General features: G+C 55.3%; 2 protein-coding genes across 11 annotated transcripts in view; one reads left to right on the top strand and one right to left on the bottom strand.

Moving 5' to 3' along the window:
* The window catches only part of UXS1 (UDP-glucuronate decarboxylase 1), an 84,546-nt gene that overhangs the window by 51,154 nt on the left and 9,999 nt on the right, over positions 1-23,393 (top strand). For all 9 annotated transcript variants that reach the window (XM_024116590.3, XM_024116591.3, XM_028497187.2 and 6 more), the window contains 4 exons: positions 9,237-9,341; positions 14,197-14,256; positions 17,018-17,139; positions 23,217-23,336. In XM_024116590.3, coding sequence (XP_023972358.1) covers positions 9,237-9,341; positions 14,197-14,256; positions 17,018-17,139; positions 23,217-23,336 — 407 coding nt within the window. The remainder of the gene's footprint in view (positions 1-9,236; positions 9,342-14,196; positions 14,257-17,017; positions 17,140-23,216; positions 23,337-23,393) is intronic.
* Positions 17,148-22,381, bottom strand: LOC114487406 (uncharacterized). Of its 2 annotated transcripts, XM_028497192.1 has the most exons (3): positions 21,205-21,631; positions 20,355-20,634; positions 17,148-19,697 (listed from the first exon to the last, which is right to left on the bottom strand). In XM_028497192.1, the coding sequence occupies exons 1-3, from the start codon at positions 21,476-21,478 to the stop codon at positions 19,559-19,561; spliced, it is 693 nt and encodes a 230-aa protein (XP_028352993.1). In that variant the 5' UTR covers positions 21,479-21,631; the 3' UTR covers positions 17,148-19,558. The 2 variants fall into 2 exon arrangements, 1 of the variants encoding a protein (XP_028352993.1); XR_003682472.1 differs by lacking the exons at positions 17,148-19,697; positions 21,205-21,631 and adding an exon at positions 22,053-22,381 and having other exon boundaries at positions 20,163-20,634.

Raw genomic sequence — 23,393 nt, 5'->3', positions numbered from 1 at the left:
CTCCCTGCCCCTCACCCTCCCAGCCCCTGTAGCGCACGGCCTTCTTCCAAGCGCCAGATCGCTCCCCCCGTCCCGGCCTCCTCCTCACCCTGCCCCACGATGCCCAGCGGGCTCTGCGCGCCTCGCGTGGAAGGGCCGTGGTTCGGGGACAGCTGTGCTTTTCAAAGCTGGTGAGCCCTCCCACCCACTGAGGTCCCAGTCACAGCGGGAATTTAACCAGCTGACCTGAGCTCGATGGCATGAATTATTCCCTCCCCGCCCCCCTGCTTTGCCTGGTGAGAGTGTGTAACAGAGTACCAACACTCGGTGTTTACTCTCTGTGGGTACCTTTTTCCTAACAGAAGCAGCCTTAGTTGATCTGATATTTACAGTATAGCAGGAATGTCTTTCTGCTTTGGCAAGTGTTTTGCGGGGTTGTGTCGGTCTGTTTGTTTCCCGGGCTGACAGGTGTGGGTTTTAACATGGCAGCAGTGGCGTCACCTGACCTGGCAGCATCCCGGCAGAGCTTCGCTAAGTTCTCCTCAGCACACGCTTCCACCTCTTGTTATTTTCAAAGTGTAACCATCGGGGTTTATTCTCTTTCCGTATTTCCAGTGGGAAAGTAACTGTTGTCTGGGCTCAGGATGTGGTGGTCGACGTGGAAGATTAGCTGTGAGCGCGGTAACTCACGTTGGGGCTGAGCTGGCACCGTGACCCCAGGGGCCCCCTCGTGTAATTAATCATTGAACGATCAGACTGGAAGCATTGTTGTCACGGGGCTTACGCCGGAGGCCTCTGTGTTGTCTGGGTTAGATGTTCGGGGGAGAAAGTCGTTGCTTTGGAAGGAATCATTGAAATAACTTAATCGGATTTCCTGTTGCTTTAAAAGAACTCTGGATTTTACCCACCACAGTGTTTAAGTTTCCGACGTTGAGCCCACCCTGCACACTGGCTCTGGAAGGGGTGAAGTTACCTATTCTTCCCACACACCCACTCAGGACTCCGGGAGGTTTCTGGGAAGCCGGGGTCGGGTAGAGGGTGTGTGTAGTCTGTGGGGTGGACGCCAGGCCATCGGGACGGTGGTGATCGCCGAGCTGCAGCCCAGGACGGCTCCATGGACGCGGGCGGGTGTCTCTCTGGGGAGGGGGCCCCGGGGAAGCACAGGACAGTGGGCAGTGACCGGGCTCTCCGAGCAGAAGGGCGCACCGCGCGCCGCGTGGGGGGAGGAGCCGTCTTCGCGGGTGGCTGGATGGACTTCAGGTCTCCGGTCTGACCTGTCGGGACCCCGGAACAGTCCCTCCCGTCCTCACAGCAGGGAAGATGAGCAAGCTGATGGCCCGCAGCCCTTCTCGGCTCCAGCAGGGGGCGGAGGTCACGGGGCAGACTGCCACCTGGGAGCTGGAGATGCTGGTGGACACAGAACCCTGACTGGGGCGGAAGCAGCTGCGGGCGGGTGGGAGCTGTCCGCGGGCAGGGACGGCATGGACAGGCCATGAGTCCGGGCCCCGGTTCTGGGGGTGTGGGCCCCGTAGTGAGCTTCACCTCCAGGAGCCCCACGAGGTTCTCAGTGACGATCAGCTTTCCAGCTGGGGGAGGGGAAACGAGCCTTCCTGAAATCTGCCCAGAGCACCCTGTTTTCCCCCAAAGGCCTCTCGGGGGGATTTCCCCCAGGGCCTGACCGACGAAGAGGAGACACGGGCCTGGGACCGGGGGGCTCCCCGGCCCTCAGTGGAGACCCCAAGGGTGACAAGAAGCAGAGGAAGCACGGGCCCAGGTAAGGAGGGGTCTCTGGGGAAACCCGGGGACAGCTGGGGACACCAAGCAGGGGCTTGGGGTGGAGGTACAGCCTCTGACCCCGAGGGCTGCAGGGCAGCAAGCGCAGCCTGCGTCCAGCCAGCGAGTTCGAACCTCGTGCCGGAGGCCCGTTATCTCCCACCCCTGGTGCAGCATGTGTGCCTTTCGGCGAAGAACTGCAGGCGTGTTCCAGGGCACGGACACAGTCTGCAGAGGCGGAGCAAACATCAGACCCAGACAGACGTGGCAGAGACTTGGCGTTACCACGAGGGCCGTTTCAGTAACTATGGTCAACGTGCAAAGGATGCTGGTGGGAAAAGCAGACTCTGCAGGGATAGGTGGGTAATGGAAGCTGAGAGGTGGAAACTCTCAGAATCAAAGGGAAATGCCCGAAATAGAAAGCATTGTGCCAGAAGTGAAGAGGGCCTTCGATGGGCTCGGCTCAGCCTAGAAGGAGGACAGGGAGCTTGAAGGTGTGTCGGTGAAAACTTCCCAAAGTCAAGAACAAAGAGAAAAAAAGAATAAAAATCCAGAGCGGAATGTCCAAGAACTGGGGGCAGGTTACAGAAGGTGTAACGTGCACACGGGGAGATTCCCAGAGGAGAAGAAAGGAGGGAACGGGAGAAACGTGTGACGTAAGGATGGCTGAGAATCTTCCAAAGTTAGTGACACGGACTACGCCAGAGGCCGAGGGAGCTTGGAGAACATCAGGCAGGCTATACCCCCCAGATCTACGCATTCAGCTTGTAGAACGTGACTGGTGAACGGGAAACCTTGAAAGAAGCTGAGACGGGTGCGGGTCACACCTCACCCAGAGAAGAACAAGGCTGAGCATCACGCAGACTTCTCTTCAGGGACCGTGCAAAGAAGAGTGGAGGGCGATATTTAAATAATTGAAAGAAAAAACCCACCAACCTAGAATTCACCATCCTGTGAACTTATCCATCGAGTGTGAAGGAGAAATAAAGACTTTGAGGAGTCTGTCCCCTGTAGACCTGCTTTGCAGGAAGTGTTCCAAGAAGTCCTTTAGAGAAGGAATATGATGCAGATCTGAAACTCGGATCTGCATAAAGAAAGAAGGAATTTTAGAGGAGGAATAAGTGATGGTAAAATTAAAACTTCCATTTTTCTTAATCTAACAGGTAACAGTTTGTTCAAAATAATAATAGCAGCTCTCGGGTGATTACCGCTCATGATAAATGAAAGAATGACAGCAGTGTGACCAGAGACAGAAGAGGAGTTGGGAATACTCTGTTATATGAGGCACCTCATTGCCTGTAGGTCAGTCGTATATGGTAAATTATAGGACAGCCACTAAAGGGATTTTTTTAAGGTATAATTGATACGCCAGAAGATGAGAGAAAACAGGATCATCTGCAGTGCTCAGATAAGATGAGAGAGGGCAGAAGAGGAGTGGAAGACAAGAACAAGGAAATGAGTCGAAAATAGCTAGAAATACAGTAGATATTAATCCAAGTCTATTGATAATTACTTTAAATATGAATGCTCTAAATACACCAGTTGAAAAACAGATCGTCATAGAGGTTAAAAAACAAGACTCAACTCTGTTTTCTGCAGGAAACCCACACTGTATATAAAGATACAGATAGATTAAAGGGATGGAGAGAGGTGAAGCATGCTGACACGAATCAGAAGAAAGCTGGGGTTGCTGTCTTCACTTCAGACCAACTAGACTGCAGAGCAAGGCAAGTTACCACGGTAAAGCCAGCGCATCCTGACGTAGGGTCAGTTCTCCGGGAGGATGTCCCGGTCCTCCCTGTATATGCACTTCACAGAGCTCAGAACTGATGGAATGAACGGAGGAGGGGATGAACCACCGTCATAGCTGGGGACTTCGACACGCCCGTCAGAATGGACGGGTCCAGCAGGCAGAAGATCAGTGACGACATGGTTTCTCGCAACACCGTTGATCAACAGCATGTGATGGACGTGTACAGACTAGTTCATCCAACAACAGAGAACTCAAGCTACACGGAGCATCTACCAAGATTGACCAGATTCTGGCCCAGAAAGTACACCTTGACACCCTTTTAAGTTTGTTACTAGAGTAGAAAACAATTGAATAGAAATTATATAAATGTACTTTCAGATCACAATGGAATTAAACTAGAAATCAATAACAGAAAGATAGATGGAAAACCACAAAGTATTTGGAGATTAAACAACATACTTCTAAATAACACGAGTCGAAGAAATCTCAAGAGAAACAAATATTGTGAACTAAATGAACTGGGTTTCGTGTTTATGTATTTGAGAAAGAATAACATGGAAGATAATCTTAATTGTTTTCTCTTTTCAAAAGACGATTGTTTCCTGATGATAAAAGTAATATATGCATGCTGCAGAAAATTTGGAAAAGGTTAAAAAAGAAGAGAATTTTAGAGGAGGAATACCCAGAAATACTCTGTTCTTGTTAACATCCAATCATTTCTTTAAATGTGATCTTTTTTAGATTAAACATATGCTTAATAGGCAGTATAATTTTATGGTTCAATTTTTTTTTTTTAATTAAAAAGATATTCCATAAAAAGTCTTTCTCTTGCCTCCGTCTCCAGTCTTCCCAGGTCCCAGCTCATCTTCAGGAAACTGCTCCTTGCATTTCTTTGTTCATCTGCAGTTTCTTTATGTGACCCAGTTAACACATCTAGGTATTCATAATTCTCCCCTGTGGGTAGAGAAAGTAGCATTTTCTATATTGCTCTGAATCTTGCTGATTTTCTGCTTTTTGTATCCCGGTGATCCTTCTGTATCAGAATTCACAGGGGGGCCAGCGTGCTGCAGCCACCCCACCCCGGGCCCATCCTCTCCCCAATATAAAAATTACATGCCGAGACCTGCTAGGATGCTGCTTTGAACCTATTTAAGGAAATGATGTGAAAAAGGAGAACACGCGTTTGCTTTACTGTTTAGTCTCATTAATTTGAGCTCTTTCGGGCTCATTTCTCAAGGTTCCTCTTTTCCCAGCTGTGGTTCCTGCACTCAGCCTTGTAAATGGGACAGGGCCTCCGGAGGGTCACTTGGCGGCCGACGGCCAGCACGAACGGCCGTGCCGTTCTTCCTCCCCCAGCTGGGATGCTTGAACGTCACGCTCAATTTTGGTGCAGTTTGTGCTGTGCAGTTGGCAGGCTTTGAGGGCTTTTTTCCTGGGCTGTGAGGGCTCACCCTGCTGCTCTTTTGTTAACGTTTCTTCGTATTTTCCGAGCGCCTCTTGTGGCTGATCGTTCACGCTTGTTCTGAAGTTGCCCCGCTCTCCTCGTTGTAATTCCTTCCAGAAGACTCTGTCAGGGACTGGCGCTGTGTCCTCCTGGGACGGGCACTGGAGCTGCTGTCCTTACTGTTGCAGGCAGGACAGCCTCGTAGGAAAGAGGCACTGCTTAAATCAATGTAAGGAATGGTCTTACAGGGCGTGTCTTAGTCCTTGCAGCTGCGGTGGGTGGGGACAGCCGCTGGGCTAAGCTGTCAAATGATGGAAAGCACGACAAACCGGTTGGATCGGCCTTCGGATGAAATACGTCCCCAGCGTGCAGTGCATCTCGACACTGGCCGACCCCGCTGAGCGCTGCTCCCACGTCAGCCCCGCCGTGCAGGGGATGTGTCTACTTGCAGGTTTCCCGGGTCGACCCGGGAATCTACATTTGCACGCGCTCTAGGCTGCCGTCCTGCAGGGAGCGGGGCCGGGTGCGGATAAGTCGTGAGGAAGGACGTGTGTGGATCCCTCGCTGAGGCAGGAGGAGGGATTGGGAACCCGAGGTCCAGGCCGCCATCGGCGACCACGTGAGGTCCTGACCACACGCCCTGACGCCCGGACCGCGCTGGCGTGGGTGAGGACGAGGATGCTCGTGTTTGAACTTCACTCTCTTGAGTTGCCCCTTTTCCTCTGTCTTTGATGCCGTTTCCTTTTTCTCCCCACGGTATATGTTGTCGCCTCAAGTGTGAAACCAGTGGTGAATCGTTTGTGCCAGGAGGTCACAGCCCATACACCTTGCTGGACGCCGTCTGCAGCCCTGCCGGGGGTCTGTGAGCCGGGAGGGGTGCTGAGCAGGCTCCACGCCGCGGTCCTCGCTGTGCAGGCCCGTCTGGAGCCCAGCGCAGCCCCGCTTGCTCGGGCAGCGGCGGGGAGTGATGAGGTGTCCCTGGGCTGCTGGGACCCCCTGCAGCCCCTGGGCCTTTTAGCAGGTGGCCGGGAACTGATCCAGCCTCTTACCTACAGAGCTGTCAGCTGAGGTTGACGGGATTCAGTGAGAACTATCTTGTTAATTTACAATTTGCATAGAACTTCTGGTTTGTTTCTTGTTTTTTTTTTAATCTGTGTGTCAACTCCAAAAAACTTCTGGGGGTCAGAAAGCAGTCACAGGATTTTCCTCTTAATTAGATCGACCCCTTCAATGAATTCCCATATCGACAGACTGTAAACCATTTTAAAAGGTTTTGTGTTTTTGTAGTTTCTTGAAAAAGGATTATTCTTTGAAAAGCATGGGTTCCATTTTTAAATCAACCCCGTAGTTTTAAAATGTGAGTTTAGAAAATACATAAATATACACACGTAGGTAAAGGTCCAGAGTGTCCCCGCCTGGAGCGTCTGCGGCAGGATGCCAGGGGTCCGGGCACCTTTCATTCAGAAGCATCCCTGGGGGGCTCTGATTGCAGAGCCAGGACGGAGGAGACTCCTCTGCAGGCTGGCAGGGTGGGGGGTAGAAAGTGAGGGGAACAAACGCACAAACCAAAACTACTCATTTCCACCTCTGCTTTGGTAAGGGCACTGATCCTCTTTTTGCGTTTGCTTTCACTGCTCCTAAGCCTCTTTTCCTTTTTTTACCTTCGTCACCATGTTTAAGTGCACTAACCAGCAGTGTGAAGTATGTTGTTGTGAACTAGAGCTCCAGAACTTTTTCATCTTGCGAAACTGAAACCCTGTACCCACCAAACAGTAAGCCCCTCCCCCAGCCCCCGGCAAATTGTTGGTACTTGCTGTGTCTCTGTGAATCTGAGTGCTCGAGGCACCTCGTGTGCGTGGTAGAACCATAGAGCACTTGTCTTTTTGTGACTGGCTTATTTCACTTGGAGGAATTACTCCATTACTTGGAGTCATGTCCTTAAAGTTCATCTGTCTTGTAACGTGTCAGAATTTTCTTCCACTTTAAGACTGAATAATAGTCCACTGTTTGGATGTACCTCATTTTGTTTATTGGTCCATCTGCCTGTGAACACTTGGGCGGCTTCCATGTCTTGGCTATTGTGAATGATGCTGTCGTGAACATGGGTGTGCAAATATCTCTTTGAGACTCTGCTTTTTAATTCCTTTGGCTATATACCCAGAAGCAAAATGTCTTATCATATGTTAATTCTATTTTTAATATTTTGAGGAAATGTCATACTGTCTTCCACAGTGGCTGCAGCATTTACATTCCCACCGGCAGCGCACAAGGGTTCCAATTTCTCCACATACTTGACAACAAAGTTTGTTACTTTCTGTTCCTGTTTTGTTTTTTTGAAGTAGTCATCTGATGGGTGTGAGGTAATACCCATTGTGGTTTTTGGGTTTTTTTTGTGTGTGGTACGCGAGCCTCTCACCGCTGTGGCCTCTCCCGTTGCGGAGCACAGGCTCCGGACGCGCAGGCTCAGCGGCCACAGCTCACGGGCCCAGCCGCTCCGCGGCATGTGGGATCCTCCCGGACCGGGGCACGAACCCGCGTCCCCTGCATCGGCAGGCGGACGCTCAACCACTGCGCCACCAGGGAAGCCCTGTAATATGTTTTGAAATCAGGAAATGGGAGTCCTCCAAGATTTTTTTTCCAAAATTGTTTTGATTATTTGGACTCTTGAGATTCCATATGAATTTTAGGATGAATTTTCTTCTGTTTCTGCAAAAAAAATGCTGTTGAGATTTTGGTGGAGATGATGTTGCAGAGTATTGTTTTTAAAATAAGAAGACTTAAAAAATTTAAAATCCCATCAGTTTGCTGGAAAGCTCTTAGCAAATCAAGAAGCCACGTCAATAAACACCCAGAAGACGGGACCTGCAGCCTTGCACACGTAGTTCTTGCCTCCCATGGTGTATGGTCCTGGTATAGGAAAAACCGTAGTTACCAGGTTATACCATGAGTCTGTCTTCACCTAGAACCCCTTCCCAAAGACGCCGTGTGCACAGAACCATCCGGGTCCTGGTGGCTCACGTGTCCTCCGTCCCCCAGACGCCCTAGGGCTTGAAAGACCGTGATCGTTGGGGTGAGTTGAGTGGAGACCAAGCCCCCTGCCTAGAATACCAGGCTCTCCTGGTCTGAGGATGAGAAAGCATCGTCTGCTGCTCACCCTGGGGTGGATGTGTCGGGAAACAGCCCTGGGTCCCGGACGGCACTGCAGTGATGCCCATGCCGCCCTGGGGGTGACAGAAGACTTACAGGGGGACAAGGGGTGTGTGATGTGGGGAGGTTGGGCAGTGTTTGGTCGGGGGCTGCTCTCTGAGAACGTCATACTGCAGAATTCATCACAGGGACCTTTTTTTTTTTTTTTTTTTTTTCAAGTTTTCCTGTTCCACCCATCATCTCTGAAACCTGGCTCCTGATGTGCCCTGACCTCAAAGGACAGCAGTGGTCCTGGCTGGGAAGAGGATGGGGGGCAAGGGGACAAGGGGTGGAGGGGCAGGGTCCCTGTAGGCGCTCATGTCGGGGCCGAGCCGTGTGGGAGGGAGGGTCCCACTGGCAGTGGTGTCTCGGACCCCATCCCCCGGCTGGCCTCGGTGGGGGTGGTTTTCCTTGACTGTAGCACAGTGGGTGGCATCACAGACGCTGTGTTTGCGGGGATGGCTCCCCCAGGGGACACAGCCCTGCCGGCCTCTGCTGTGGGGCAGGGGTCACCTGACCCTGGGGAGTGAGGGTCGCAGGTGGTGACATTAAAGCGGTTACGTTTGCACCAGGGGAGTCGTGTGGAATCCAGACATTTCGCCATTCGTGGCCTTAAAAACCACCCTCCGACTGTCACCTCTGGGTCTGTTGTTTATACGCAGGATAAATAAAAACTGAGCAAAAGGCTCTCTTCTCCCACACTTTTGTGCCCTTTGTGTCAGCTTTGTTTTATAAATTTAAAATGTTGTTTATTTTAATATTCATGCTTAACTCTGTCTGAAGAATCAGTCTGCCTTCTGATTTTAATGCTTTATCTGGGACAGATCTTCTCAGAAAGCAGTCAGCTTGGTAATCAGACCGTTTCTGATTAGAGGAGAAGAGGCCACGTCAGGGGCCAGCACGTTTTTGTTCCAGATTAATGAGACTTTCTATTTTTGTTGAAAGTTCTTCCCATCGCAGATGTAAACTAGTTTGTAAGAAAAAGGAAACGTGACAACTAGAATTTCAGCGGAAGACACACGAACACCTGTATGACACAGTCTAATTCTTAGGAGTTCAGTGTTTTCCGTGGACGTGACAGGCGTGGTTTTGCCCCCACAGTGGACCAGATCTACCACCTGGCCTCCCCGGCCTCGCCGCCCAACTACATGTACAACCCCATCAAGACGCTGAAGACCAACACCATCGGGACCCTGAACGTGCTGGGTGAGTGCCCCCCCCCCCCCCCGCTCGGCCCCTGCCGTCGGAGTGTCTGGTCCAGCGTCCGTCACTGACCGTTCTCTTCCAGTTTGATCTTGGTCTTCGGCCAGCGCCCCCACCCCCGTCTCCGTCCGTGCCCTTGGTGTGACTTGGTTTGCCATCAGAGCTCGTCATGGGGGTCGGTAGTGACGTCCCCTGGCCCCCGAGCGCCCCACCCCCCCGCGCCTTCTGGGACGCGTGGCGCGTGTGCCTCGGCGGCTCTGATCCGAGATGGGGCGGGTGGGCTGAGCCCACGCGGTTTGGGTGCTGCCCCTGGGAGGATGGGGAGAGCGCCCCTCACGGGGTGGTGGAAACTGAGCTCTTGGCTCTGCACTGACCGCAGGACTCGCCCTGGAAGTGGGAGACGAGAGCGTGAGCACCGTCCCAGGTGGCCGCCCGTGCGAGCCCACAGGCCGATGGCCTGAGACCCAGAGACTGGGCCGTGTACACGCGGGTGATTGAAATCAGGCGCTTCTGTTCCCACAGGTGTAGAAAACCAGGGGCTTGGGTTAGGTGCAAAGCGGAAGAGAGGAACCGCTTCTTTAAATGTCAAGTGAAAAGTGGATTTAATAAAGGAACAGTTAAGACAGGTTCCGTAAATGGGTTTGGGGAAGAGCGCTGCATTTTAGTTTGAGCGAAGCTGGGAGACAGGCGTGAAGGGCGGTGGGCGTGGGCGCTCCGTCTCTTACACTAAGCCCTCGGGGGAGGCTGTGCGGGAAGGGAAGGGTCATCCCCCTGATCCGGAGAGGGCGTGGCCTGCAGACGGAACAGAGCCCGATTGTGCTCACAGGTGCGCCTGGTGGAGATGCCCCGTCAGCGCCTGCCCCCTCGCTCCGGCGGCCCGGCCCCTCCTCCACACAGAGCCGGAGGCAGTGCGCGAACAGCTCCTGTGCACGGAGGAGTTTAGAAAGACGACTTGCCTCCCACCCGTCCTGTGCACTGGGGGTGCTCAGATGAGGGTTACGCTCGGGCTTGGCGACCATGGGGGACAGAGGTTCCCAGAGCAGGCGCCCTGAAGTAGTGCCCTTAGAGCTCCGGGGGGGGGAGGCTCGGGCTGGGGCTGGAACCACGAGTGAAGGCGGCCTGGAGGGGACTGAATGGGGTGTGGGGAAGGGTCTTCCAGGGGCGACACGGACAAAGGCTGCAGGGGGACAGTGGCCAGGCTGGAAGGAGACCCAGTGGGACTCGATTTTCTGAGCTGGGTGCGGTGTCACTGGCTCTTCCGCACTCGGGGCGGGTGCTCTGAGCCTGGGGGGCCCTCCCTCGGCGGCGTCACCCCATGCCGGCCCGGAGCGTGGCTGCGTCTTGGTGAAACCGGTGAGTGCCCCCCCCCCCCCCCGCTTTGCAGCTGCCGTCGGAGTGTCTGGTCCAGCGTCCGTCACTGACCGTTCTCTTCCAGTTTGATCTTGGTCTTCGGCCAGCGCCCCCACCCCCGTCTCCGTCCGTGCCCTTGGTGTGACTTGGTTTGCCATCAGAGCTCGTCATGGGGGTCGGTAGTGACGTCCCCTGGCCCCCGAGCGCCCCACCCCCCCGCGCCTTCTGGGACGCGTGGCGCGTGTGCCTCGGCGGCTCTGATCCGAGATGGGGCGGGTGGGCTGAGCCCACGCGGTTTGGGTGCTGCCCCTGGGAGGATGGGGAGAGCGCCCCTCACGGGGTGGTGGAAACTGAGCTCTTGGCTCTGCACTGACCGCAGGACTCGCCCTGGAAGTGGGAGACGAGAGCGTGAGCACCGTCCCAGGTGGCCGCCCGTGCGAGCCCACAGGCCGATGGCCTGAGACCCAGAGACTGGGCCGTGTACACGCGGGTGATTGAAATCAGGCGCTTCTGTTCCCACAGGTGTAGAAAACCAGGGGCTTGGGTTAGGTGCAAAGCGGAAGAGAGGAACCGCTTCTTTAAATGTCAAGTGAAAAGTGGATTTAATAAAGGAACAGTTAAGACAGGTTCCGTAAATGGGTTTGGGGAAGAGCGCTGCATTTTAGTTTGAGCGAAGCTGGGAGACAGGCGTGAAGGGCGGTGGGCGTGGGCGCTCCGTCTCTTACACTAAGCCCTCGGGGGAGGCTGTGCGGGAAGGGAAGGGTCATCCCCCTGATCCGGAGAGGGCGTGGCCTGCAGACGGAACAGAGCCCGATTGTGCTCACAGGTGCGCCTGGTGGAGATGCCCCGTCAGCGCCTGCCCCCTCGCTCCGGCGGCCCGGCCCCTCCTCCACACAGAGCCGGAGGCAGTGCGCGAACAGCTCCTGTGCACGGAGGAGTTTAGAAAGACGACTTGCCTCCCACCCGTCCTGTGCACTGGGGGTGCTCAGATGAGGGTTACGCTCGGGCTTGGCGACCATGGGGGACAGAGGTTCCCAGAGCAGGCGCCCTGAAGTAGTGCCCTTAGAGCTCCGGGGGGGGGAGGCTCGGGCTGGGGCTGGAACCACGAGTGAAGGCGGCCTGGAGGGGACTGAATGGGGTGTGGGGAAGGGTCTTCCAGGGGCGACACGGACAAAGGCTGCAGGGGGACAGTGGCCAGGCTGGAAGGAGACCCAGTGGGACTCGATTTTCTGAGCTGGGTGCGGTGTCACTGGCTCTTCCGCACTCGGGGCGGGTGCTCTGAGCCTGGGGGGCCCTCCCTCGGCGGCGTCACCCCATGCCGGCCCGGAGCGTGGCTGCGTCTTGGTGAAACCGTGTCCAGTTTCAGTGCAAACGCCGGCCTCGCCCCAGGAGGGGCCTCGTGGTGAGGGGTGTTCTGTGCCGGTCCCTGTCAGTATCCCGGCTGTGATGACGTGCCGGCCTCGCACATTGTTACCGTGATCTCAGGGTCCTTCGTGGCTCCCAGCGTCTGTGCAGCAGGGGGTCTGGCGGGGCCCAGCTGGCCGGCACCTGTGCGGTGGGCACACGGGAGCCGGGCCTGCAGCGCCGGCAGCCTGTAGATTCCGCCTCAGCTGCAGTGCTTTGGCCGTTGTCTTCCTCAGGCTCGTCGTGGCGTCTGCACCTTCACCAGTGCTGCTCTCTGTTCTTGCTGTCTGCTCACAGGTGCGCCTGGTGGAGATGCCCCGTCAGCGCCTGCCCCCTCGCTCCGGCGGCCCGGCCCCTCCTCCACACAGAGCCGGAGGCAGTGCGCGAACAGCTCCTGTGCACGGAGGAGTTTAGAAAGACGACTTGCCTCCCACCCGTCCTGTGCACTGGGGGTGCTCAGATGAGGGTTACGCTCGGGCTTGGCGACCATGGGGGACAGAGGTTCCCAGAGCAGGCGCCCTGAAGTAGTGCCCTTAGAGCTCCGGGGGGGGGAGGCTCGGGCTGGGGCTGGAACCACGAGTGAAGGCGGCCTGGAGGGGACTGAATGGGGTGTGGGGAAGGGTCTTCCAGGGGCGACACGGACAAAGGCTGCAGGGGGACAGTGGCCAGGCTGGAAGGAGACCCAGTGGGACTCGATTTTCTGAGCTGGGTGCGGTGTCACTGGCTCTTCCGCACTCGGGGCGGGTGCTCTGAGCCTGGGGGGCCCTCCCTCGGCGGCGTCACCCCATGCCGGCCCGGAGCGTGGCTGCGTCTTGGTGAAACCGTGTCCAGTTTCAGTGCAAACGCCGGCCTCGCCCCAGGAGGGGCCTCGTGGTGAGGGGTGTTCTGTGCCGGTCCCTGTCAGTATCCCGGCTGTGATGACGTGCCGGCCTCGCACATTGTTACCGTGATCTCAGGGTCCTTCGTGGCTCCCAGCGTCTGTGCAGCAGGGGGTCTGGCGGGGCCCAGCTGGCCGGCACCTGTGCGGTGGGCACACGGGAGCCGGGCCTGCAGCGCCGGCAGCCTGTAGATTCCGCCTCAGCTGCAGTGCTTTGGCCGTTGTCTTCCTCAGGCTCGTCGTGGCGTCTGCACCTTCACCAGTGCTGCTCTCTGTTCTTGCTGTGCGCCCTCAGGGCTCCGCCAGCGGCTCCTGTACACCCACGCTGGGACCCTTCTGTCCCGCCCCCCGACACTCCCAGGATGCCCGCAGCTGGCGTGCGCCCTGAGCCTCTCCCTCCCGTGCACCTGCCGGCCCGAGTTGGCCCTTTGCCCTGAGCAGCGGCCGGCCCTTCATCCCGTGGCGTCTGCGCACAGAGGCTCCGAGGGGGAGTCGTTTGGGAAGCGGGGGGTTGAGTGCAGGCAGTGGGCTTCTCCGGGGCTGGGCCTGCTGTGTTGGGACTGTGAGAGCGTCTGGAGGACTCACCTGAGCACTGCAGGTGACGATGCTCTAGTCCGTTCTGCATGGAGGCGGGTGAGCCGGGGAGGGTTCAGAGCAGGATGAGGGTGTGGCCAGTGGCTCTGGAGAAGATGCTCTGGAAGCCGGACCTCAAAGGAGGGAGGGTGCGGGGCAGAGGTGCCCGGACGGGAGACGGGCTCGGGGGCAGTCGGAGATGCCTGGGGCGTGTGGGGAGTGGGGGCAGGAGGCCGACCATTGAGGGGGACGGTGGCGGGGGCTAAGGTTCGAGGGGCCTCGCCTTCTCCCTGCGGGGGTGGGGCAGAGTTACCTGATGAAATACCGGGTGGTACGTTCGGGCGAAGGAATCCTTATGAAACTACTCACGTCATGAAGCACAGTGAACCCACAGACTCTGCATTTGGCCCTGCTTATAGTTACAAGTGTCCAGCTAAACACTGTGCTTCTGGAGGTTCATTCGTGCTTTCCTTACTATTTTAACTTTGGTTCCAAAGTAGATGCAATAAGAGTGGGTAACTGAAGATGCACGGATGATCAGATCCAGTTAATGCTAAAAAAAAATGCTTAAATTGGCTACAGAAATGAGCGTGTGCACATGTGTTTTCCTTGTTCCCTGAAGGTGATGGTGTCCTGGTGTGTGTCTCTCTGCAGGGCTGGCAAAGCGAGTCGGAGCCCGTCTGCTCCTGGCCTCCACCTCGGAGGTGTACGGAGGTGAGTGGGTGTCGCTCCGGCCCCCTGGACGGTTGCATCCCATCTCAGGCGGAGAAGGGACCAGTGAGTCTGGACTCCATTTCCAGGAAGGCCCGGCTGGCTCTTGCTCTCCAGCAGATGGCAGCAAGGGGCTCCCTCCTCCGGCGGGCAGGCCTTTCTCTCCTGCTGAAGGACCAGCCCCTGAGGACGGTGTCGTGTCACTTTGCCCGAGAGCACCCGCCACTTACCGATCCACAAGTGTCTTTGCTCCACAGGTGCCCCGGAAGTCAGATCCTTGGGGACTTGGCCAGTTTAGCTGGAGCGTTTGCTCCAGTGAGAGCAGGGTCCCCCCAACCCCGCCGGGAGCTCAGGGGTCGGCTTTAGAGCCTGCTCGGTGGGGAGGCGCGTGCTGGTTGCCTCACCTGTAGGAGGATGGGTTCTGGAAGAGTCTTAAGTAGGTGGAGGCAGAAAACCCAGGCGCCTGCTTTGCCCTCCGCAGGCCTTGAGGAAGTGAGCGTCCGGAGCGGGCTGAGGACCACCTGTCCACTCACGGGGCTTCCTGCTCAGCCCCGCCAGCTGGCCGCAGGGTTCTGGAGAACTGCTTAGTTGACGCAGCAGAAGCCAGGTGCTAATGCGATGCGATTTTCTCCTTGCGTTACTGTCGTGGAAAGGAAGTGAGAAGGCAACATGGGAAGAGATGCCTTTTTAAAAAAAATAAACAATAAGGGAACCAGATGGAAAAAAACCCATAGAGGCAGCAATTCCACTGACGCAGTTCTGCTCTCTGCCCCACCCCCGTGGGAAGGCAAAGCACCCACCGCCCCCTCCCACCTGCTCCCCCTCGGCTCTGGGAGCGGGGCAGGCAGGGGACCTTTATTCCCCGTCCCCCTGCTCCCCGCTTCCAGCCTCTGCAGAGGCCCAGCGGGTCCCCGAGTGGCACCAGGCGGCCCATTTTGTCACGTGTCCCGGCAGCGTCGGTGCCGACGCTGTCGGGGCTGCACCCTTATCCCCGTCCCAGAGCGCTGGCGGCACCCGTCCAGGCCCCTGATGTCTTTCCCACGCCCCCCCCCCCCCCCCTCCACTCAGCATTGCATCTCTGACGGCAGCTCGCGGTCTTCAGGGCTTGTGAGTGACGTTGGGGTAACTCAGGGAGGCCCCGCCAGCCCCGGTCTGCAGGCATCCACCTCCTGTGGGTTCCGTGCCTGGTCTGCCGGCCTCCCTGATGCTGAACAGGGGACACAGAGTCCAGACGAGGTGTCCCTCTGCACCCTCGCTTCTGTCGTAGCAAGGTGGTTTTGTGTGTCGTGGACGGTACCAGTCGGGGGGTGGTGCCTGTGACCACCTTTCTCTTTCTGGTCCTTTGCCACGCTCAGGGTCTCCCTCTGGGAGTCCAGCTTGCCCCGCCCTCGGCAGACATCCCCGAGGAGGTCTCGCGTCATCAGCACATCCACGTGAAGTCCCGTCGCTGGTTTCTTCTTTTGGGGCCTGTTTGCCTCTGAGCTGTTCTGCTTGTCAGGGAACTTGAAGCACAGCAGCAGCTGCAGAGGTCTGGGTCCCGTCCTGTCCCAGCTCACGTCCCGTTATGCCCACGAGCTTCAGCTCTGACATAAGCAGAAAGGAATTATGACGTGGGGCTGGTGAACCTTATCCAGGTTTCTTGGCAAAGATTTATGCATTTTATAGCATAGTTGTGTAAAATTCCTGCTGTACCGGATAAATCAGGTATTAATTGATTCCAAAAATGCACTTGTGTTTAAAAAAAAAAAAGAATTTGTAACTAGGGACTTCCCTGGTGGTGCAGTGGTTAGGAATAAGCCTGCCAATGCAGGGGACGCGGGTTCCAGCCCTGGTCCGGGAAGATCCCACATGCCGCAGAGCATCTAAGCCCATGAGCCACAACTACTGAGCCTGCGCTCTAGAGCCTGTGAGCCACAACTACTGAGCTCACGTGCCACAACTACTGAAGCCCGCCCACCTACAGCCTGTGCTCTGCAACAAGAGAAGCCACTGCAATGAGAAGCCCGCGCACCGCAATGAAGAGTAGCCTCCGCTCGCCGCAACTAGAGAAAGCCCGCGCACAGCAACAAAGACCCAACGCAGCCAAAAAAAAGAAAAAAAAAAAAGTCAAGATAATATTTTTAAAAATAATTTGTGACTAGGTTTCTTTAAATAGTCCATTCCTGTGATACATCTTAAAGTGTGATTGATTTACACCCCAAAAAAAACAGGCGTTGGGAAGTACACAGTGCATGCTGGGGAAAGAGCTCTTTGCATTGCATGCTTGTGCTTAGACGACCAGGGCCGACCAGGGCCTCAGGTGTGTCACTGAGGCTGTCAGGTGGTTCTGGTGACAGCACAGGTGAAAGCCATTGTGTTCCAGAGAGAGGCTCTTAAAATGTTTTCAATAAATCCATGCTTTATAAAATTCTATATTTTATAAATGTGAAATCGGACCCTGTGTCTTTTCACATAGATGTTTAATTGAGCCTGTATAGTAATGGGAGGGAGGAGACTTAAAATCGAGAGACTTTGCGCTCTTAATTAATTTTTTTTCCTGTAAAAACTGTCCTCACTGATACGAGCGGTCAGAATAGCGTGTCCCGCTGGACTAGCGGTGGCCCGAGGGGTGCTCCTCTGATAAGTATCTCTCCAGGTGAGAGGTTCACCTTGGTCTTTCCCAAGCTCCCTTTTGCACCATCAGTATCCATTGTTCGTAAAGTGTATGAACGTGAACAAAGGGAGACTCTGAAAGCACTTCCTTATTGTTCCCCACCCCCCGCAGACCCTGAAGTCCACCCTCAAACCGAGGATTACTGGGGCCACGTGAATCCCATAGGACCCCGAGCCTGCTACGACGAAGGCAAGCGCGTCGCCGAGACCATGTGCTATGCCTACATGAAGCAGGTATCCAACCCGGCTCCGGGGCTGGCGGTGTAGACCAGGACTGTGCTGGAACAGAGCGCCGTGACTGACCCTGCCCGGGGGTGGGTGTTTCCCCAGTTTCCTACTGTCATAAATTAGTGGTGCCATCAGCAGCTTTCCCCCTGTGTCTCCTTTTGTGAAAAATGATTTCCAGGGATGACGCCTTAGGTTTGGAATACCCGACTGGGGTCAGCCTTATGCCTGATCACCCACCAGCAGTTAATAAGTTCCTCTGTTTTCCCACAGCCTCCGAATCGGTGGAATTTTTTTTTTTTTTAACCTTTCTTTCTGTTTTCTAATGGGTATAATTCATTCTGGCTTTAATATAGATCTCTTCAGGGATGGTTATTTATACTTACTCTGATTCCCTGCTTCCTTAATCACGGCCGTGCTGGGGCTTGCCTGTGGATCTTTCCAAGTTACAGATTTGCTCACCTCCACGCTGGAGCAGGTAGAGCCTACAGCCGAGAGGCGGGGGTCTGGGTTCCCACCTGGCTCCCCACTGTCTACTCCGGAGACGTGACCCATCGGTCACAGGGCCCTGTCCTGCCTGCCTGAGGGCTGTGCAGGGGCCAATCAGACGTCCAGATGGGGCCCAGCCAGGCCATCCATTGTGCTTGACCAGCTCTGGGACCCCCACAGACACGCCCTTGGAGGGACGTGTAGGTGAATAACTGTGGACGGGGGTTGTTCCAGGACAGGCTGCTGACAGAGGTGTGGTGGCCACACTCTGGGACTCAGAGACAAGCAAGCGTCCATCCTGGAGCAGCCTTCTCAGGCCGAGGGTTCCTCCTGCCGGCCAGCTCGGAGGTCAGCTGGCCACGGGCTTTGTGTGATGGGGGACCCTGCCTGGGTACCCAGTGCTGAGAGCTTATGGCTGGGCTGGGGGCGCGCGCTGAGTGCCTTGTTTGTTTTTTGGAGGGCACTTGGCAGAGACTTTTTTCTCTTATATTTTTAATGAAATACCAATATTGACGACCCACAAAATAATCTTGGGCTGAGGTAGGTATTGATATTTAGGTTTTTCTGCTTTATTTCTTGGCCAGGAGCAGAACTGATTGTTTTCTAAGCCACTTTGGGCAGTTGGCTTGTAGTATCCAATTTATTTTAATCAGTTTTAGAAAAGACAAACTATATTATTTTGGAGCCCAGAATATCTTGACCCAAAAGTTTAATAAGATGGTCTCCCAGGTACACAGAACAGCCTCTGTGTATGTTGGTGCCTAAGAAAAGTAACTCGGGTGTGTGAGGGGACATAAATCAGTAGGGTTCTCGGCTGTTTTGCTTTCAGTCTGTGGGTGTATTTCTTAGTGAGTTTTTGTGTAGGTAAAGCTGGCGGGCAAGTAGGACATTTTTTATTGAACTTCTGGTTCTTATTAAGTGATGAGTAGTGTAACTTAATGTTATAGGCATTCATATTACCTTAAGGTATGAGCTCATGACAACTATGGTGTTTGGTAACAGCGTAGCCAGCGTTTATCGAGCACTGACTGGACGCCAGGACCCAGGGTGTGGGTTCGTCTGCGCGTGTGCTGACCCGGGGTCTGTAAGCGCCGTCCAGCTCGTGAGCGCAGGATCACGGCTCCCTCCGCACCTGGGGACCGTCAGCGTTTGCATTTCTGCTCACACAGGTCTCGGGAGAGGCACGCACAGGTGGTGCTCCCCGAAATGTATCCTCCAGGAGCCCCGTGTGCGGCCCTCGGTGGCCGTCGGGAGGGTGTCGCCCGCTGCAGAATGCCTCTGCTGCGGGGGCCGTCTGCCTGGGCTTCCCACCAGGGGCCCCGCAGATGATGTCACCTGTGTGCAAAAGTCACCTGGTGGCCCGGGTGACGGTGGGCTTCTCACTGGGGACGGTGCACAGACTGCTCCCCGTCACGGTGTCAGGTCCGAGGGTTGCTTTCGGACACAGGCTCCGCACCTTTTGCGAAGCTCGGGTCTAGGCCAGCGGCACCGCGTAACCTGTGGGTTCTGCTCGGCACACCTGCCCCAGGACTCCCGTCTGCCCAGGTGAGCAGCGCCGTCCGGGCCTCTGGAAATGCACCGTGGAAGGCCTGCCCCTGTGGCCTTGGAGGCGGGTGTGGGTCCCGCTCCCCCACTGGCCCTCACCCACTCTTGCTGGCTGGCCCTCAGGTCCGGGAGTGACCGTGCCTCTGGCCCCGTGGCTGGCGGAGTCCTGTCTGGTTCTGGTGGCTGCAAGGCCAACGGGCTGATGGAGGCCAGCAGGGCTGGGCGCCTGGGCCTGGGTGGAGGTCCCTGTGGTCTCGCCCGGTTCTGAGTGGCCTTGAGGAAGGCCCAGCGTGAGCTTCAAACCTCGCATAACAAACCTTGTTCTTCATGTTACACGTACTGTGTCCCCTTCTAGGGAGGGCTGTGCGTCCAGGACTGTGAGCACAGCTCGGGCTCAGTGGTGTGCCTGTGCTCTCTGTCCCTCGCTTGTCCGAGTCGTGCCGAGGGGCGGGAACCGTGGGCATCTTCCCCCTCTGTCCACAGGGCAGACACCCCACAGCTGAGGGGTGTTGGGCTTCTCGCACTGCAGCTTGCTTTGCCAGGACGGAGAATAAGAAAACCCAGATAAGCAAGAAGGAAAAATATTACCACCCACGGTCCCGTTCAGAGATAAGCGGAAGGGAAAAATAGGGCAGTTCTTTCACTTGGGTTTTATATTAGCTGCGGCAGGGGGTGAGTCAGAGCCCCTCCTGCCACACTGGGCTGGCCCCGATCAGACCATCTTTGGAGTTCAAACAGCCGAGCGACTGATTTTCAGTATTCCAGCTCTCCTGCTTCAAAACTTTGGGTGTTAGTTTTTGCTATCTGGAGGCAAATGAAAAAATAATGGCCAGTAAAATGATGAACCAGGTGGAATAGAATGCCTTTGGCATATTTTTAGTTAATTATTTTAATAATTTAATTTGTTTTAATACATAAAGGCATGTTCCCTCTTAAGTATAAATCATCATTTTATTGAAAAGACCATATGTGGTAATGTGGATGTATCTTTCTCTGAATAAATCTAATATATAAGGATTGGGAATGTAAACAAGATAAATCCAGGGATGAATACACATTTTATAAAAGATTTTAAAGGTTTTCCTTCTGGGTTTGTTGTAGTGAATTAAATATCCTAAAATGTATTCAAAATAGAATTTGATTTCCCAGAAAAATCCATTGCAGCTACATTTCTAGGGCACGTTTCTTACATGAAGAGGGGCTCCCTTGAGTCTTCTTCCAGGGGATGGATTGAGCTGGCAGTTGGGATCAAAGGGCATCGCATCTTTGAGGAACACTTTGAACTCGTCAGAGAAGTCACATTGGGCTCGTCCGTGCCCTTGGACGTGGTGGTTTCGTAAACGTGCAGACTTGTCCGGAAGGCTGCGGTCAGGGCTTGTGTGCTTTGGAGTTCGTGGCCCCGCCGGCGTCTGACCCTCAGGGGTCTGAGCCCCACCCACGGGGCTGGGTCTGCGAAACAGGCTACCATTCCTAAAAACACAGACCGAAGAGCAGAAAGAAAGGAAACTCAGAAAGCCTCTAGTCCAGGGCCTTGAGGGTATGGTTTTGTTTTATTTTCTGGCATCAGAATACTTTAAATTAAACGCCTGGTATGCGTATTATACCTTAGTTAACAAGTGTTCAGCAAGCAGCTAAAGGACGTGAAATGTCTAGTGAGCGGGGTTCACCCCAGGGGGCTAATTAAGCCCATGGCCTGGAACCCCCAGTCCAGGTCTGCTTCTGGTGCCCACTCCCCGCTGGCCGTGCGCTGAGCCTGGTGACCACTCTGGTCTGAATGTTAAGGGTCTGGCGGGACCGTGGAGGGCAACCGCCAGGCGGGCATCCCGCGGTCCCCAAACCCGTGTGGCCTGCCTCTGCCACCACCCAGCGTGAACGGACACTTCCCCGCACCTTCGGGCGTCTTGCTCAGCAGCTGAGCCCTGCCCTCTGTAATGGCCTTGGTGTCGTCCCCGCGCGGGGAGCGGACCCCACGAAGGTATGTTTATGAGAGGCCGGGGGGAATCGTGTGGTTCAGCCTTCGGGGCTGCGTGACCCCCTTACTTGAGGGATGGCGTGTCCTTCTCCTGGGGGCCTGCCGTCTCTGGGGGCTTCCCGCCCTCTGTGTGTCCTGCTCCCTGCAGGCGAACGTGTCCTGGGCGCCTCCCTCAGGGCAGGCCTGGCACAGCGGAGAGGGTGTGAACGAGCTTGAGAGCCGGGGCTCCTGGGAAGCACGTGTCAGCCGCACCTGATAGTCGGGAGGAGCTGCCCGTCCCCTGGGGTCCTGGACCCAGGTGGACAGGTCACAAGAGGCAGGTCCCTCTGTGCTGCAGTTCATGTGTGCAGAGCCCAGCGTTCCTGGGGGAGGGGGGGAGGGGAGCAAAGCACAGCCCCCCAAGCGCCCTGCCGGCACGTGGCCTGACCCCTGTGAATGTGCTGAGCTTTTCCTCTCTCCTTGGAATAAAGCCACCTTCACCCACTTCGGATTTTCTCATCTTAACAAGTAAAGGCAGGTGGATACTTGGGAGCTGTTTTCTAGTGAGAGCAATATCTCTGCTCCTCCCTGCCCCGCCCCCCGTTTTTGAAATGCTCCGTGGTCAATTCAGTAGAGAACAGGGTTGGTTTATTCCTGGACCTGGAATTATAGCTCATATCTTAGGCCTAAGAGTCTGAATGCCCATGGGAAGGCTTGATGGCGTCTCGCTGGGGCTTGGCAGAAATGTGGCAGCTCCGGTTTCTGAAAGCTAACTGTGCGCTGCTGGATCCACACCTGCCAGCCACTGCACATTGGCACACGTGGAGACCTAGAGGAGGCCGCTGGGGGCGGAGGTGGCTGGCAGCTCCAGCCACTGGGAGGCCTGGTGGCGCCCTAGGGATGCCGCAGCCCCTAGCTGTTCACTCGCCGTACTTACGGTGGAGAAATTCTGTGCTAAATCAGCCCCGTCAGCTGCGGGTCCCTCAGGTTCCCAGCCTGTACCGGCTCTGGTACGTAGCGTCAGGAAAGAACTGTACCGACTAGCAGGACCCCGGCAGCAGCTCAGCTGTCATCACCGGGCCTGTGCTGAGGCTGACTTGTACGCGAGCCCCGCCCCCTCCCGCTTTCCCGGTGAGGAGAGACCGACAGCGCGGCCTGGCCACTGAGCCCTGGGGCTCACCGCCCACCCCACCAGCCCTCCGACACCCGGAAATGCGCGTCTGTTGTCTGACGGGTGATGGATTGCTCTAAGAGTCCGCTGATTCAGAGTGTGATTGATAGAAACATTTAACTTTTTATCACTGACAAAGCAGTCTGTGAAATTGATGATTAAACAAGATAGTTTGCAGAAGGCTTTTGGGGTTTTAAAAAATACACCTTCCTTGACTACATGTTTGAAAATATGCTTTCCCCAATTACAAAAGTAAGAGATGTTTACTGTAATAAAAATAGAAACATTAAAAGTACAAGCGGGAAAGTCTGGGAAGGTCTGGAACACCCGTTTTTGTAAACAATGTACGTCGGCATCTTCCCAGGCTGTTTAGCTAAATATAGCCTGTATCAGGTGCCAGACTGTCTTCGGTTTTTCGCTGAACGGGTGAGCTTTCCAGCAGAAGAGACTGGGGATGTAGTAGGTACAATGTAGCCCTTTCGGAATGCTCACCTGCCCCTCCTTTCCCAGGACAAAGTGCTCTCTTGTTTTTCTTCAAATCAGCTATTAAACATTCACTAACATTTAAATCTCTGTTGAGTGATAAATTTATACAAAATATTACGTGAAAGAGATGATGAAAGAGATGCCTAGCACGGTCCTAGTTAAGAAAGTAGATATTTATTTACTGGGGAAAAAATGTATACCCATCGTTAACCCCTTGCGCTGTTTTCATTGTCTCTCAGGTTTCCGCAGCACGTTTCATGCCGGGGGCCTCAAGGTGGTGGGAATCGGGGCTCATGTGAGTTTGGTGTAACTTGCAGCCTCCAGATTTGATTACAGAGAACACAGTAACTCCTCAGGACGGAGAAGCGCCTGCGGCCCGGAAGGAAGAGCAGAGGTATCTGTGGGGCGCCGGGGCCGCAGGGCTCACCCTCTCCTGTGTTGCAGGAAGGCGTGGAGGTGCGTGTGGCCAGGATCTTCAACACTTTCGGGCCCCGAATGCACATGAACGATGGCCGGGTGGTCAGCAACTTCATCCTGCAGGCGCTGCAGGGCGAGCCGCTCACGGTGGGTGGCCGGCAGGCGCGGGGGAGCGTGTCCAATCCGCGGGGGGGGGGGGGGGCT

The sequence above is a fragment of the Physeter macrocephalus genome, chromosome 12, assembly GCF_002837175.3.
Source record: "Physeter macrocephalus isolate SW-GA chromosome 12, ASM283717v5, whole genome shotgun sequence".
Classification (NCBI taxonomy): Eukaryota; Metazoa; Chordata; class Mammalia; order Artiodactyla; family Physeteridae; genus Physeter; species Physeter macrocephalus.
The sequence above is the reverse complement of the archived record's forward strand: the minus strand, read 5'-3'. Positions and strand labels throughout refer to the sequence as shown.